Raw genomic sequence first — 14157 nt, 5'->3', positions numbered from 1 at the left:
CGCTTGGCGCCAGTTACATGTATTTGCTGCGAATTCTGATTGGCTCGTTGTGTTGATTACATCTGTTGCGATTGGCCAGAGTAAATATTTTGGTTTTGGTTTTACAACACTCAATTAGAAACCGCTCTAATGCTAGGCTAAAAATTCTTAATATATTAAGCCTCTAGAAACGCTAACTGCGACCAATTGTCAATGCCGTCAATAACCTCAAAGTTAGTATGAACAGCACTGAAAATAAGTTCTTAGAGATTAATACATGTAGATGGCAAATCATGCATTGTGGCAATTAGGTAATTTGTACAAGTTTCATTAAAGCTACTACAGTTGATTGGGTGTTTATTTTATTTTGCTTAGCCTACAGGCACAGAAATAAAGAAAAATAACAACTGGCATTTAGACAAAAACAGCTTAAACATTAGTTGTTCATGCAGAATATGTTTCTGTTTTCATTCAAGCCCAGGGCCTATGAGCAGGTTGTTTTGTTAGCATGTGCACACAATCGGCCCTTGCTCCCCTCTCGCATCGAATGCCTGCCCAATTACCCTTCCCCTTTCTAGTGCCAGCCATGCAGGCTACTCAGGCAATGGTAATCCCATACCAAGGCAAGATCTCCAACTGCACACTCTTGTTTTAGAAAAGGCTTTATTCCAACATACAACTTTCCTTACCTACTAACTACAGTTGGAATATACTTCATGTTAGGGGGACCATGTAGTCTCACTTCTATGCAACTTCACATGAGACTATATGGTTCCCTAACATGAAGTATAATATTACGCCTTACGGCTGTGAATAACCAATAAATAAGTTACATACGCGGAAAATTTCAATCAAACCAAAACACAATACCCTCATTACTTTAAGGGAAAGCAACTTCAACGAGAAGTAGCCAGAACTTTAAAAGTTTGTCCTGTTTACAACAACTCGCAATAACATGCAAAAACCGGAAGTGTGAATCCCAGCTAACAATTATTGCTTTCAAGGCCAAGAAATATGGGAAACGGTTTCGTATAACTTGTTGTGCAACATGTGTTCCGTTACAAGTTGTGATAGTTTGTTGCGCGTATTACCTCTTCCGCATACAAGTTCATATTGCCAACAGTAGAAACATTCACATACCTTTGGCAGCAGATGGCCAAGATGAAAGTGGATTGTGACTTGAAAAAAATTGGCCAGTTTTCACAAGTTCTTCCAGCGTGTACTGGAGGAATTCTTTTCAAAACCTGGGAATGATTTGTTCTTCCTTGGAAAATGTGCTTGACATTTTTCTTTCGGCGCTCTAATTAGTCAGGGCAATTTCACATTCCAGCAAATTCCGAGTGACAATGCCCCTTTAAGGTCTGTTGAGTTTTTAAATGTAGGATCGTTTTTTCAAAAAATGTAACTTGTACTTTTTCTAAACCCCTTATGTCCTCAATAGCCCATTTTACAGTTGTGTGCTAAGTGACCTACCCTTGGATTGGAAGCGAGACTGGGGGCGACCTTGTTTTCATACAAACCTCACTGCTTTTCATATGTAGATCATGTCGTTCTTATGCTAACTAGTTTACATATGAAAAGCAGTGAGGTTTGTAACAAAACAAGGTCAACCTCAGCCTCGCTTCCAATCCAAGGCCAAGTCACTAAGCACACAACTGTAAAATGGCCTATTAAACAAAAGGAGAAATATTTGTCTAAATAACAAGACCACCCCTTTAATACATATTCAAATGGCAAATGTACCCAACATTAGCTTGGCAAACTAAACCAAGGGACTCTTTGTTATCTAATTTCTAATCATGCCACACAAATATAACTTAACCGGTGGTTATTGTTTCTACTTCCTTGTGAAAAGTTAGAAAAAACAAAGTTATTTCGAGCAAGGGATGTCACCAGACTGTTCACAGAAGGCGTTGATAAAAGCGACTGTTGCAAAACAAGATTTCTTGATGACATTTGAGAAGGTAAACAAGGTGGACAGCTTGAAACACCACGAGTAAATTTACAAGCCATAACCTCCACCACATTTCCAGATTTGGGCAATTTTGATCTGTTTGACATGGCCTGACTGTGAAATGAAGGTTCAGACACAGTCTTAGTGTTCTCTGGTACAAGTCTTGGATTGTTATCCTCAAAGTGGAAAGCTCTACTGTCATGTATGTATCCTTTGAGACTTGTTCTGCTTTGCCTTAATATCCAAGAGTTGTTTTGTATCTCCCGCCCTCCCTTTCTTGCCATAAGGGTGTCATGTGACCGTTGCCATAGAGATGAAACTACTTCAACAAAACCTGGTCGGTGGAACCTACAGGCGGAGTCGGTGGTTAGACAGGGTGTGACATGCTCAGGGGTGAACCTTTGATGCACATGGTGATAATGGCGGCTAGCAAGCATGGTCACGGACAATGCCAGTGATATGCTCAATATGTAAGCCATGGCACAAGCACACAGAACCTGAAAAACAGGTGGACAGTTAGTGACATTAGAAATCCCATGTCAATAAAGTTTAATCTTACAATATTATAACTATTTAAAAGTTACAACTGCAGCTTGTACCGCCAACCAATACTATCACAGGGCAGCTTTAGAATTTCATCCACAGAATCACCAGCCTTGTACTACCTAATAAACAGCACATCAGCAAAGTACCGCCAAGCAGCTTTTAATAGAATGGTTACACTTTAGGATTTCATCCACAGACTCAATAGTAAGAATCACCTTGTAATACTAAATAAACAGCACATCAGCAAAGTACTGCCAAGTAGCTTTTAATAGAATGGTAACACTTTAGGATTTCATCCACAGACTCAATAGTAAGAATCACCTTGTAATACTAAATAAACAGCACATCAGCAAAGTACTGCCAAGTAGCTTTTAATAGAATGGTAACACTTTAGGATTTCATCCACAGACTCAATAGTAAGAATCACCTTGTAATACTAAATAAACAGCACATCAGCAAAGTACTGCCAAGTAGCTTTTAATAGAATGGTAACACTTTAGAATTTCATCCATAGACTCAATAGTAAAAATCACCTTGTACAGCATAATCTGATCAAGAGCTTTCCTTTAAATGGTTATACCTAACTTTGATTTCAGGATACAGACTTAGAATCTGTAGCATTTTGTATATAGCATAACAGAGGATTTAATTGCATACCTTCAGCAATTCAATCCTGACAGTACTTAAAGTATGAAGAAATCCAGAGTTATCAAGAAGTGTGGACAAGTCTCCATAGGTGAACCATCCACGGTACAGCCCATGTGTTGTTGCCACTCTGTTCAATAAAGGTAACATTGAATAAGTGAATGATCATTGCAGTTCAAATTATACGCAACTTAAGCAGTTGTGAAAAGAAAGCCTGGAAAAAATTGCAGGTTTGAATGGGATTCAAAATCATGACGTCTGCGATGCCGGTGCAGTGCTCTACCAACTGAGCAACACTGCATCAAGCCAACTGGGAGCTGATCACATTGTAAATTCGTAATATACCCGTGATGAGATGAAAGTGAATATACGAAAATTCATACATTTGAACTGCGGAAGAAGGAATGAATAAGTGAATGATCATCGCAGTTATATATTCACTTTCAAAGACAACATTGAAATGTTATGTTATGAGCTTTCAAGAACATCATACAAGGCAATTTAGTGGAACCCTGATACAACAAAGTGTCAAGAGAAAGAAATGTGATTGTTACAACAGTGGTTCATTATAAACGAGACCCCACTATAACAAAGCTGTGGGAAGGCAAGCCAATTTTTCGATATATCAGGGTTTTGTTACTAACCAATTTAATTATTTTTGAGAAGTTAATAGAAATGACAAGAGAACTGATGAGACAAAGTACAAGTAGATTAAGCCAGGTAGATGTCATTATAGTGCCATCTGGCAGTATATACTAAGCTGCCATGACAGATACTTACAGTCTCTCACAATGACATCTGATGGAATTAAATAGTTTGTATACTGCTGATCTGTTTTGCATGCAACTGTATTGGTACGTTGTATTTATAGGTTTTAAGGTTGGGTCTTATGGCTTAGAGTCCTGTTCCCAGTTACATTTTGTTATAATTTTGGCTGGGCTCAATGGTGTTGTTCATTATAGTGGGGACTCTGTTACACAGGGAGGGGGGAGGGGGGTCATTATATCAGGGTTCTACTGTGACTCCAATCCAATACCTTGACTCCACTTTGTTGACAAAATCCAGAAAATCTTCATTGCTGATAAAAAGGCTCCAGTCCTAAAAAACAATCGAACAAAGAATGATATGATGCCACCATAATTATAAATGCCTTGAAACAAACTTACAATCTGTTAGAGTGCAAAAGCACTGTTTAAAGATGAATTGGAAGTACAATGTAAGGTCATGCTGCACTGTACCCATATTGGGTTTTTTAAATGTGCACATTTTAAACGGCATTAATATAAATTTAATTAATATTATTATCATTAAATTGTTTTGGAATAAATCAAAATTTTTTTATCCCTTACATGTAATTCGTTCCAGATGACAGTATTGGGCTGAATTATCTTGTACCCACCATCTTCTCAACTCTTGATGTCAGTTTTGAGAGTAAGATGTAGTTTAAAAGTTAAACAACAAATCATTTACAGAATGTAACTTCTGCAATCACCAGGGAAGAACACTTTCCCGCTGAGTATGAAATATATTAATTATTGATAAAATAACACTTACAATGGAAGCCAGGAATTCCATTTCTAATTTATTGACATCATTCACTGATTTACTCCCTGAAAAAAGAAATGGATACAAATCAACATAGATAGATAGACACCTTAATTTAAAAGCAAAAAAATAAATAGGTAAGACCTCAGGGTAGTCCCTTCAGGGAGCTTACAAAGCATCTCTGCTATCAATAGCAGCCCTGAGGTCATTACCTAACATAGAATACACAATAAAAGGAGATATACAAAAAAAGACATAAAATATACAGAGCCTAAATTTATGTACATTTACAGTGATTATTAAAAATTGTTCTTCCATGGTAATGCTTCAAAAACTTGATTTAGATAACTCCATCTCTACTTTGCAGTTAAAATCTCTTCTGCTTGTGACTTGAAATAATAAACTTTAAAATAGCACAACTTGCATTCTCTTTAGTACTGGTATGCCATATGTGCAAGAAGGTTGTGTCAGGTCGAGACCTTGCCCGTGCCTGAATTCTGGCGTGGGTACTTGAAAAAACGGTGCGTTCACACTAGTTCCCAGCAAGGTTCGTACTTGGGCACGCCACCGTATTCGGGCACCAAGTGTGAATGCAGCCTACATTATTGCAGAAAGTCCAAGTACAAATGTAAAAGAATGTAATAGTAATGTGCACCTACAGTGTATGTTTGAAAAAAAAAAAAGTTTGAAGAATGCATGTTCGCTGAAGGAAGGAACTTCTTTTCAGTTTGGTTGCCAATGAAGGTGTAGAGTGATTAATACAAAAAGAGTTGATATATTCCTTGCCTGCTCTGGCCCAGTCATCATTAAAAACTTCTTCATCCTCTCCTTCATCGTACAAGTACTTTGATGCCACCATCTACCAACACAAAACAAAGAGTTACCAAAATTATACCATGTCGTGTGCACTGCATCCACAGCAAATCACCTAACAGCTAGCAATAATTACAATAATTATCATTATCATTCGATGCATCTTTTTCTTTTCATTGGCCGAGAGAAAACCATGTGACCTGCAAATAACTGCCTATAAATAATGGTCTGCTCATGCGCAATACTGTCCAACTGTGCTTTGCTGCAAAAATTCTGCTTATTGGTAACTGAAACCACGCTCTTGTGTGAAAATGGGAGATCGCTTCCCTGAGCAGTCAGAGAGAAACTTTAGTTGATCAAAAGAACAGTGAGAATACTAAAAAGCAACAAATGTTGCCCTCAATGTCTTTTGAGAGTATCTCAAAGAAAGAAAGATCAATGAAGTGTCACTCGTGTTATCGAAAGACAAGTTAGCCACTGTTCTGAGAAAATTTTACGCTCAAGCCCAAAATAACTCGGTGATCAAGTGATAAAACAATTATTGAACTTGATTCTTGCAAAATTCGTCATTTGTCTGTGTCTCGCAGATCAATTATTCGCCTCAGCCTTCAGCTTTGGCAAATAATAATCTGCTCACCACTGACAAATCATGATATTTTGCTCAAAGTTATTGCTAATTAGTTTAAAATAACTATTAGTTTGTCATGTCCAGTTAGAAAAACTCAACATGATAAAGCATAGGATAAATTTGAACAAGTCCAGTGAACTAAGCTTACCACTGATATAAAAAACAAGTCAGATGATGAAACTCTCCTTAGATACTCAGGATTTTTTTGTCGCAATCGTTCAGAATAAAGAATCCCCATCATCAATGTGCAAGGAGATATCTTGGCTCTCCTGAGGAAAAAAGGAAAGGACAACTTAGTTTTTAACACAATGAAGGGAGTGGTTGACTTACATCCTTACATACTAATTATCCAGTGGAACAACTTCAGGTTTGTAATGAAACACTAACAAACCATTGGTAAACTACTACGGCTCAAAAAGTGTTTCAAATGAGATGTCGCTAAGTCACTAAGAGCAGGCCACTGCTTAATTTTACTGCCTGAAACAGATCTTATCACTGGCTGAAATTTCAACAAAACAAAAATACTTGAGGCTAATTTTAAAGAACACTTTGCATGAAAGCTTGTTCATTCTAGAATGACTGGGATGTCGCAGAGTGTCAGAATAATGATTCTGGATTCCGTAATGAGAACAGGTAATAAAAAATGTGCCAAACATAATTTCAAGTATTCTCATTCTACAACCATTCCCAAAAAATGTGCCATTAACTGTATTGCAGAATGTTCACTTACCTTGATACAGCCATGGCATAATTTGTGTCCAGACGTTTTCTCTTTGCAGTTGCAACAGAGCTAATAACCTCTACAGCTACATCTGTGTGAGAAGGACAATGAAAACCACAGAAAAGTAAAAGATTTATATAATACAAGGAATTTCAAAAATATATGAGATTGAATTAGGGTTAAGTGACCAACGATCTTACTGGATGATCAAGTGTTTTGCACCAGGCTGAGCAGAAATAAGCACAGACGTAAGCAGATTTTTAGCAAACTGAGACAGGTCATGTACATGAAGTATTCCAGAAATCTTTTACATCCAGGGAGCAAATGAAGAATTTTGAGGGGTCAACAGGTATAGCTCCCTCCACATCTGCTTAAAGGGGGAGTACCACGAAAATTTGATGTCATTTCAAAACCCAGAAAGGTTTGTCTGACAACAAAAACAAAATATAATTGTCAAGTTTTGTTATAAATTATCACCCCAGTGCGATAAAACTGTCGATTAGTGCCTCTGGCCAGAGGCAGAGTAGGTCGGAATATATTGAAACTTGAAAAATCTTAGGCTAATGTTTTTCAAGTTTTCATATTTTTGTTTCCAAAATGCACTAGAACAGAGTACGAGTTGTTCCTGTCAAGAATTGAGTTGATTTCTCTCTTCTCATTGTTCTAGAATTATTTTGTAGCAAAGTGAAGGTCTTATTTCACCATTTTTAACAAAAGAGGTCAAAAACCCACATTATGCACAATCATCGTGTCAAACTCAATTTATGGAATCTAGTTCAACGTAAGCGCAACTGTAGTGCGAGGTGTGAATCAAATGTAGAGCCAAGTAATCGAGTTTGATGAGCTTGTCAATCCAACATTGCACTAATGCTGGCATGACATCGATTCAAATGTCGCACGAAAACTTGTCCTGAACTGAATTCTAGCACAACGGCATAAATTTGAATTTGGCGCAAAGTTTGAATCAGCTGTCGCGCCATGGTCGCGCTGAAGTCAAACTCAATTCAGTTGAGTTTGACACAACGATATTCTGATGTTTAAACCGGGCCTAAGTTTAAACTGTTCAATTTGTCAGGTTGAGGAAGTAAGATTTGTGGAGTTTTGAGCTGAGATCCCTCTCTCATTTCAAACACTGGTCATGAGAATTTATACATGTAAGTAAAGGAAATACAGTTGAACCTGTATTAAGCTGTCACCCTCCATTAAGCGGCCATTTGTCAAGGTTGGGAAAATTATTAATTTTCCTTAATATTATTACTGTAATTTTGACATCTATTAGGCCGTTTTGGCCACCCTTTACAAAAAGTCCCAATGAGCTGTTTCTATAGAGTGTTTTCACATGGTGTCACGGCGGCCATGTTGGTGTCCCAAAACAAAGAAATGGCTGCCATGTTGGTGTCCCAAACTAAACCTCTGGGAATTGAACTCTATTTTTATGCAATTACTTTCTTTTGTTTCAGTACACCAATATGGCCGGTAGTCATGTGAATGAGAATGCTCTATTGTCTTGAGCTGTCTTTACTGTCACTTTGTAAAAGGAAACCACACTGAAATACTGGTGGTAACAAATAGCCTGCCTGGTAATTGAATTTCTACGACCAGCAATAATGACTGTCGGATCTTCGTGTTAAAGTTTCATTATTCCGTTTTTTATGGCATTCGTGATAACGCAATCATAATTGCATGTTCATTGCTTTGTATCTTCCATGCAGGACAATATTTGAAAACTTGTGGTGTTTGGACTGCTGAAGGTGCCGTACTTTGATTGATCAATTATTTTCAGCACCTCATTCCAGTCATCGTGTTTTTATTCTACATCCTACCCTTATATTTCAAAGGACACGGAAAATGATTTCATGCGTTGGATCATGTGCTCAACAGCCCGCCCCCTCCCCATCCCCCACTTCTCCGTTCTCGCCGTCGACGAGGCAATATAAAATTACAAGAGCCATTTTTTCCAAAGCAATGCACCAAACTTTAACACAGGGACCCTATTCATCAAATGACAAAATACCGTTACGATATTAACGCTATTTACGGCAAGGAAAAGTCAAAGCACAACCCAAAGAAAAACGTCATCGCCTTTTAGAACAAATATTTCAACGCATGACTGTGTCATGAGTATTTTCACCACACAGCATTCGAGAATTCAAGTTATATACATGTAACCTTAATTAAGGTTATATATTAAGCGATGCAAAACGCAAACCATAATGAATGAAAAATCTTTCTGCATTGTCTTACCTGTCACAGCCAAAGAGGGTAAAGACCTGTCGCTATACTGCCCGTAATATAGGGTTTTCCGAACTCTATCCCTGAATTCGACATGATTGCTTGATGGAGCGCAGAATTCCTGAAAGTGGTGAGACAATTTCAACAACTGTCACACGTAAAGTACAAAATCATCCAAATTGCATCTTTCTTTCATACCTCCAAGTGTTCTTTGCTCATTCCCAGAGTTTAGTAACTGCCAAATCCTAAGCAAAAATGACGAACTTTTCGTCCAAATTCAACCACTCCTTGCACAGACTCTGACAAACTGGAGCAATATACCTGCTAGGTTACCAAGCAACACGACATCGAGGGAAGCATTTTAACCGAGAGAGCCTGGTAGTGATTTTGCCACAGGTCTACCTAATTATTTAGTACGCTAAGGGCCCACTGAGATTTCACTGTGTTTTGGGGATATGTCAAGAAATGCACGCTAATAAGATTCATGAACTGTATGATAGACATTACAAGGTGTCTCCTAACCTTAATTTTCACTAAAACACACATAATTCTGTCAAACATGAAGTCCAATGAAAACGACAAAAGGCCTGTTTTGAAGTACCCAAATAATTCAGGGTTAGGTAAATAGGCCTTATCACGGTTTTCGACGCCATTTTGACGGGTAGGCAAACAGGCTTGAAATAAAAGTGTTTGTATGGAAATCCAGTGTCAAATAATTTTTATAAAACATCGCTTCTGAAAAATTCATGAATTAGAAACTTTTGGCACTAGGAAAAGGATTTTAAGAACAAAATTGGAGGGATGTAGCTGTGACAGAAAGCGTCCAGTTGTGTTTTGAACTTTCCATACATTTGTCTGTATAGCGAACCAGCCGTGAACTGCTACTAAAAATAGTTCGCGGGAAAAAATACAGGGAAATGTATGGAAAGTTCAAAACACGACTGGACGCTTTCTGTCACAGCTACATCTCTCCATTTTTTTCCTTAAAATCCTCTTCCTAGTGCCGAAAGTTTCCAATTCATGAATTTTTCAGAAGCGATGTTTTATGAAAATTATTTGACATCGGATTTCCATATACAAACACTGTTTAATATTTCAAGCCTGTTTGCCTACCCGTCAAAATGGCGTCGAAAGCCGTGGTAAGGCCTATTTCTGGACATAAGTGTGTTTTGGTCAAAACGGCTCGACAATTTGGCAAGGTACCGTCTCTCTAACATCAAGTTTTCTTAAAACACAAAGAAGAACATGTTGCAATGCATTTTAATAAAGGACTTTCTATTTCTGCAGTCCAAGATAAAAAAACAAAACAAAACAAAAAACCCGTAAGTAGAAGGGTTATTGTTAAAAAAACTGAACCATTATTTTGGCTTTCGGAGACAAATATGATTTTTGACCATTAGCTACCATCCCAAGTAACACAAAAAATAGGGGGACATTCTCCTTGAGCAAACATCAGTGCTTCTCGTAGTGCGTCGGGTTTTACGCACACCTGTCGACTGTAAGTCATTGTCAGTACTGACAAGTTAACGTTTGCACATGAGCGGCGGAACTGACATTTGGTCCTGACACAGGGACTCTCAGCCAGCATAGATACTGCATAGCGTAGATACATGTGCAGTTCACGGAGATCAAGTACCCGTAAATAAACGGGAAGCAAGAGAGAGGTCATGAATAAATATGAAGTCATTTTGCTTTCTTATATGACATGCAATAAATTAACTTATCCATATGAATCGTCCTGACCTGCGATTAGATTAGTAAACAGTTTCTTCTAATTAATCGGTATGTTGAAGAAGTCTGAACTGCTTGGCCGGACAGCCTCCCCAAGCCTCTTGCTTGTATAAAATGACTGAGCTTTTGAAAATCACTTTGCGTATTTTGCCAGCCAATTTTGATTCACTGGCTGCACAGCAACAAGTTCGAAACATGACAGTAAGTTCCGCTAAAGCTTCACTATATCACTTTATTCACTTGTAGCGGCTCTAGATATGGCTCTATTATGACTGTAGTTCCGTATTAAAGAGGTTAAGTTGATCAGACTATGATTCGGGATATTTATTTCTCCTTTGACCGGCCCTCTGAGATTTAGTATCCATTGCCCGTTTTAGAGAGGGTCTGGAATTTTAAATAGAGAATACTGATCAGGGGATTTTCTGACCGTGAAATCAGCCTTGCTCTTTTTTAGATTATTTGTTCTACAATATTTTGCTGATTAGATCTTTTACTACTGGATCCGGTACTTTTAGTTTATTACTGTTTACTGGATTTTTATTTGCCGGGACCAGGGCAACTGGACAGGATCGACTGTATATGATTTGTTAAACGCTACTGAAATTTGGCAAGACCAAATCGATGAGATGCGATAAGATCTATGATTTACATAACGTATAGGGGGTCGTATGGCGGCCACATTTTTCTGCGCTCTGTTTTCTTCTGCCTTTTTAGACTCATGTTTCAACTGGGAATTAAAAAAATCATTCTGATTCTCAAAGTTCTTCGGTCCTTCCACCTCTGGACGTGAACTTATGTTCATTGCCCGGACTTTTCGACGACGAATTCTTTCTTTTCTTTGGATTCCCTCTAGAATTAAAGGTTTACGGCTCGAGGCTTGTTATCGAATCGGCTCCCCGAAGCGCTAGCCATCAAACTTAACGAGGTTTCCTGTAATGTGACTAGTAACAATTTGGTATGGCATTTAATTGGTCACGTGAAATTTCCATGGAAACAGGATTTTGAAAGCCTTATTAGCTTCGATTGTTACTCTTTGTGAAACACTAGTAAAGCGTATCGTCGATACAACGGCAATAACAAAAACACTTTATTGGACAAATAAAGAACACTAACCAACTGTGGGTAGCGGATGCTCGGATTGGCATCAGCAACAACATAAAGCAATGAAGGCGGACAAAACAATCGTATAGGTGTTCATTAAGGACGGTGCCTACCAATACCGAAGTATTTTTGCGCAGTTTACGACTATGCGGAAAAAGTAGATAATAATGCAAGGGCTATTAGAATCCAAAAAGAAAATTGGGGGTAGAAATGCATATTTTAGAGATAATTAAGCAACAATTATTCTAAAAAGCCGTAAAATGCAAAACAATGTATGGCGTTTTTATCCACATTGAAGCTTTATTATCTCTGAAAAATGCATGGTTACCCCCGGTTTTGCTAAGTTCTGTTTTCTCCGCATAGTTATAAACCGTGCAAAAATATCCCTGTTAGTAGCCACCACCCATAAGAAACCCGAGTATTTCGAGATGCACAGAACGAATGCGCAGTAACAAAAGTAGGCACCGTCCTACATACCTAATGTTTGTGCAAAAGTGAAAAGTGAAAACAAAATTGAATGAAAGTGAAAGACAGTAAAATAACTAAGCGAGAGGTCTTGAGAATTTTGTTGTTGCATTTTGTTGATTATATCGTGGTACCGATTAATATAAAAAAAACTTTTGAATGCAGAGGTCCACACAACGCAGGAATTAAACTTGCTGGTAATTTTACCGGATCTCTCTTGCGAAAGACCTCGTGTCAGGCGTCACTTGAACGTGAAAATACGGAACTGAATGCAAGGCTGGCACTACGACAAAGGGCAGATTTATTAGTGGCCGTAGTGCCAGCCTTGCATTTAGTTTTGTATTTTCACGATTAATAAAGTCATTCGCATTTTCACATCATATTCAAAAGGAATTCACGAATTTTAATTTTTGAAATTAACTTTCGTTCTTTGCACACGCATACGGCGAAATAGAGTTCCAGATAGATGCTCCAGTTCTTGAGAAAGAAAGCCTTGGGGAGTCCATCCTCGAAGGGCAGTTAGTCGGGTAGAAGGAATTTTCGTGGGCGAAAGTTTATCGTAAGAACGGGAGAGGCGGCCCTGGGCGATTACTCTTACCGAACCAGTTCCAGAAGCATTTGAATTCCCCGCTTTTTTCCTGGCCAATCAAAAGCGGGGAATTCAAATGCTTCTGGAACTAGCTCGGTAAGAGTAATTGACCAGGGGCTCTCCCGTTCTTACAATAAACTTTTGCCCACGAAAATCTCTTCCATCCGTCTAGCTAACTGTCCCTGGGTCTCCGAGGATGTGGAAAGTCTAGCCTTGAAAAATGTTTTTAAAAATCGCAACGACTTGTTGATTTACATTGTAATTTTATGCACATTAACTATAGGTGTGAAAAGGTTACCTATTTTAGGGGGTGACTGATGGCACCCGATACGTCATGCATCAGTTTAGCAGTTTGTAGGAAGTAAATTAGAAACTATAAATAAAGAGGCTGCATGGGTCTGCCATTGTTTGAAGTGCATCGTTTCTGGAGGGCAAGAAATTTTAACATGTTTATGACAGTTTACCCTTTCTTTATTGTTTTTGAGCCAATTTGAATGTTTTAAACGAGAAATCCAAGAAGCTGGCTGTGACGAATCAACGGACCTACTTTCACACCACATGACGTCATCTCCCCATTTTGCGGACGCTAAAGCATATTGTATACCCTCCGGGTTTCACTGTCATAACTTCAATGTTCTTGAAGCTACGAACGGGGTACAGGGACCCCACCCTGACTTAGGAATTATTTTGAAACGACCTCGCCAGAGGCTAAATTAGATCGGGAAAAAAATAAAATTAAAGATAATTTCTTGATCAATGCAACTTATCACAAACTGAAACCGGCCACATTTGCAAATAAACATTCTCAAGGGAAAAGTTTGTAGTGCGACCACAGCTATTAATATCAGAGGAATTAATGCTCATAAAACACGCGTTTGTTTGTTTTCAACCGGCACTTCTGACATACCCTTGCTGCGTAATAAGATTTTCGTCACTCCCGCCATGATAAATAGACAATTTCCGGATTTCTCACATTCCTCGTTAGAATACCATTTAAGTTTCAAATATTAACAACGAGTAAAAAAGTTACATGACGTTAGCTGCATGTTTTACTTCAACCGTCTTTATTTCGTCGAACAAGTGAACTATTTATACCAGCCTGAAAACGTGCCGAAAACTTGTCGATGGTACGAAGGTTCACGAATGGTTACGAACGCTTCCGAGAGTCCGAAGAAAGCGGACAATTTGACTTTATCGGCGAGAGAAAG

At 38.3% G+C, this 14157-nt stretch overlaps 2 protein-coding genes across 2 annotated transcripts in view; one reads left to right on the top strand and one right to left on the bottom strand.

Annotated features, from left to right (window-relative positions):
- Nucleotides 1–623: 623 nt before the first annotated feature.
- On the bottom strand, nucleotides 624–9395 carry LOC146484892 (protein CNPPD1-like). The gene is made up of 9 exons (XM_085104380.1): nucleotides 9262–9395; nucleotides 9076–9184; nucleotides 6841–6922; nucleotides 6259–6379; nucleotides 5456–5528; nucleotides 4679–4734; nucleotides 4161–4222; nucleotides 3137–3254; nucleotides 624–2430 (listed from the first exon to the last, which is right to left on the bottom strand). Exons 1-9 carry the CDS (start codon nucleotides 9280–9282, stop codon nucleotides 1777–1779), a joined length of 1296 nt encoding a protein of 431 aa, XP_084960506.1. The 5' UTR covers nucleotides 9283–9395; the 3' UTR covers nucleotides 624–1776.
- Nucleotides 9396–13927: 4532 nt separating this feature from the next.
- The window catches only part of LOC146484891 (uncharacterized), a 32916-nt gene continuing 32686 nt past the window's right edge, over nucleotides 13928–14157 (top strand). Inside the window, exon 1 of the mRNA XM_085104374.1 lies at nucleotides 13928–14157. Within this exon, the coding sequence (XP_084960500.1) occupies nucleotides 13994–14157 (164 nt within the window). The 5' untranslated portion in view covers nucleotides 13928–13993.

This window comes from Pavona decussata, unplaced genomic scaffold (genome assembly GCF_977016875.1).
Source record: "Pavona decussata unplaced genomic scaffold, jaPavDecu1.1 SCAFFOLD_29, whole genome shotgun sequence".
NCBI classification, from domain to species: Eukaryota; Metazoa; Cnidaria; class Anthozoa; order Scleractinia; family Agariciidae; genus Pavona; species Pavona decussata.
Note: the sequence above shows the minus strand (reverse complement) of the source record. Positions and strands in the feature narration are given on the sequence as shown.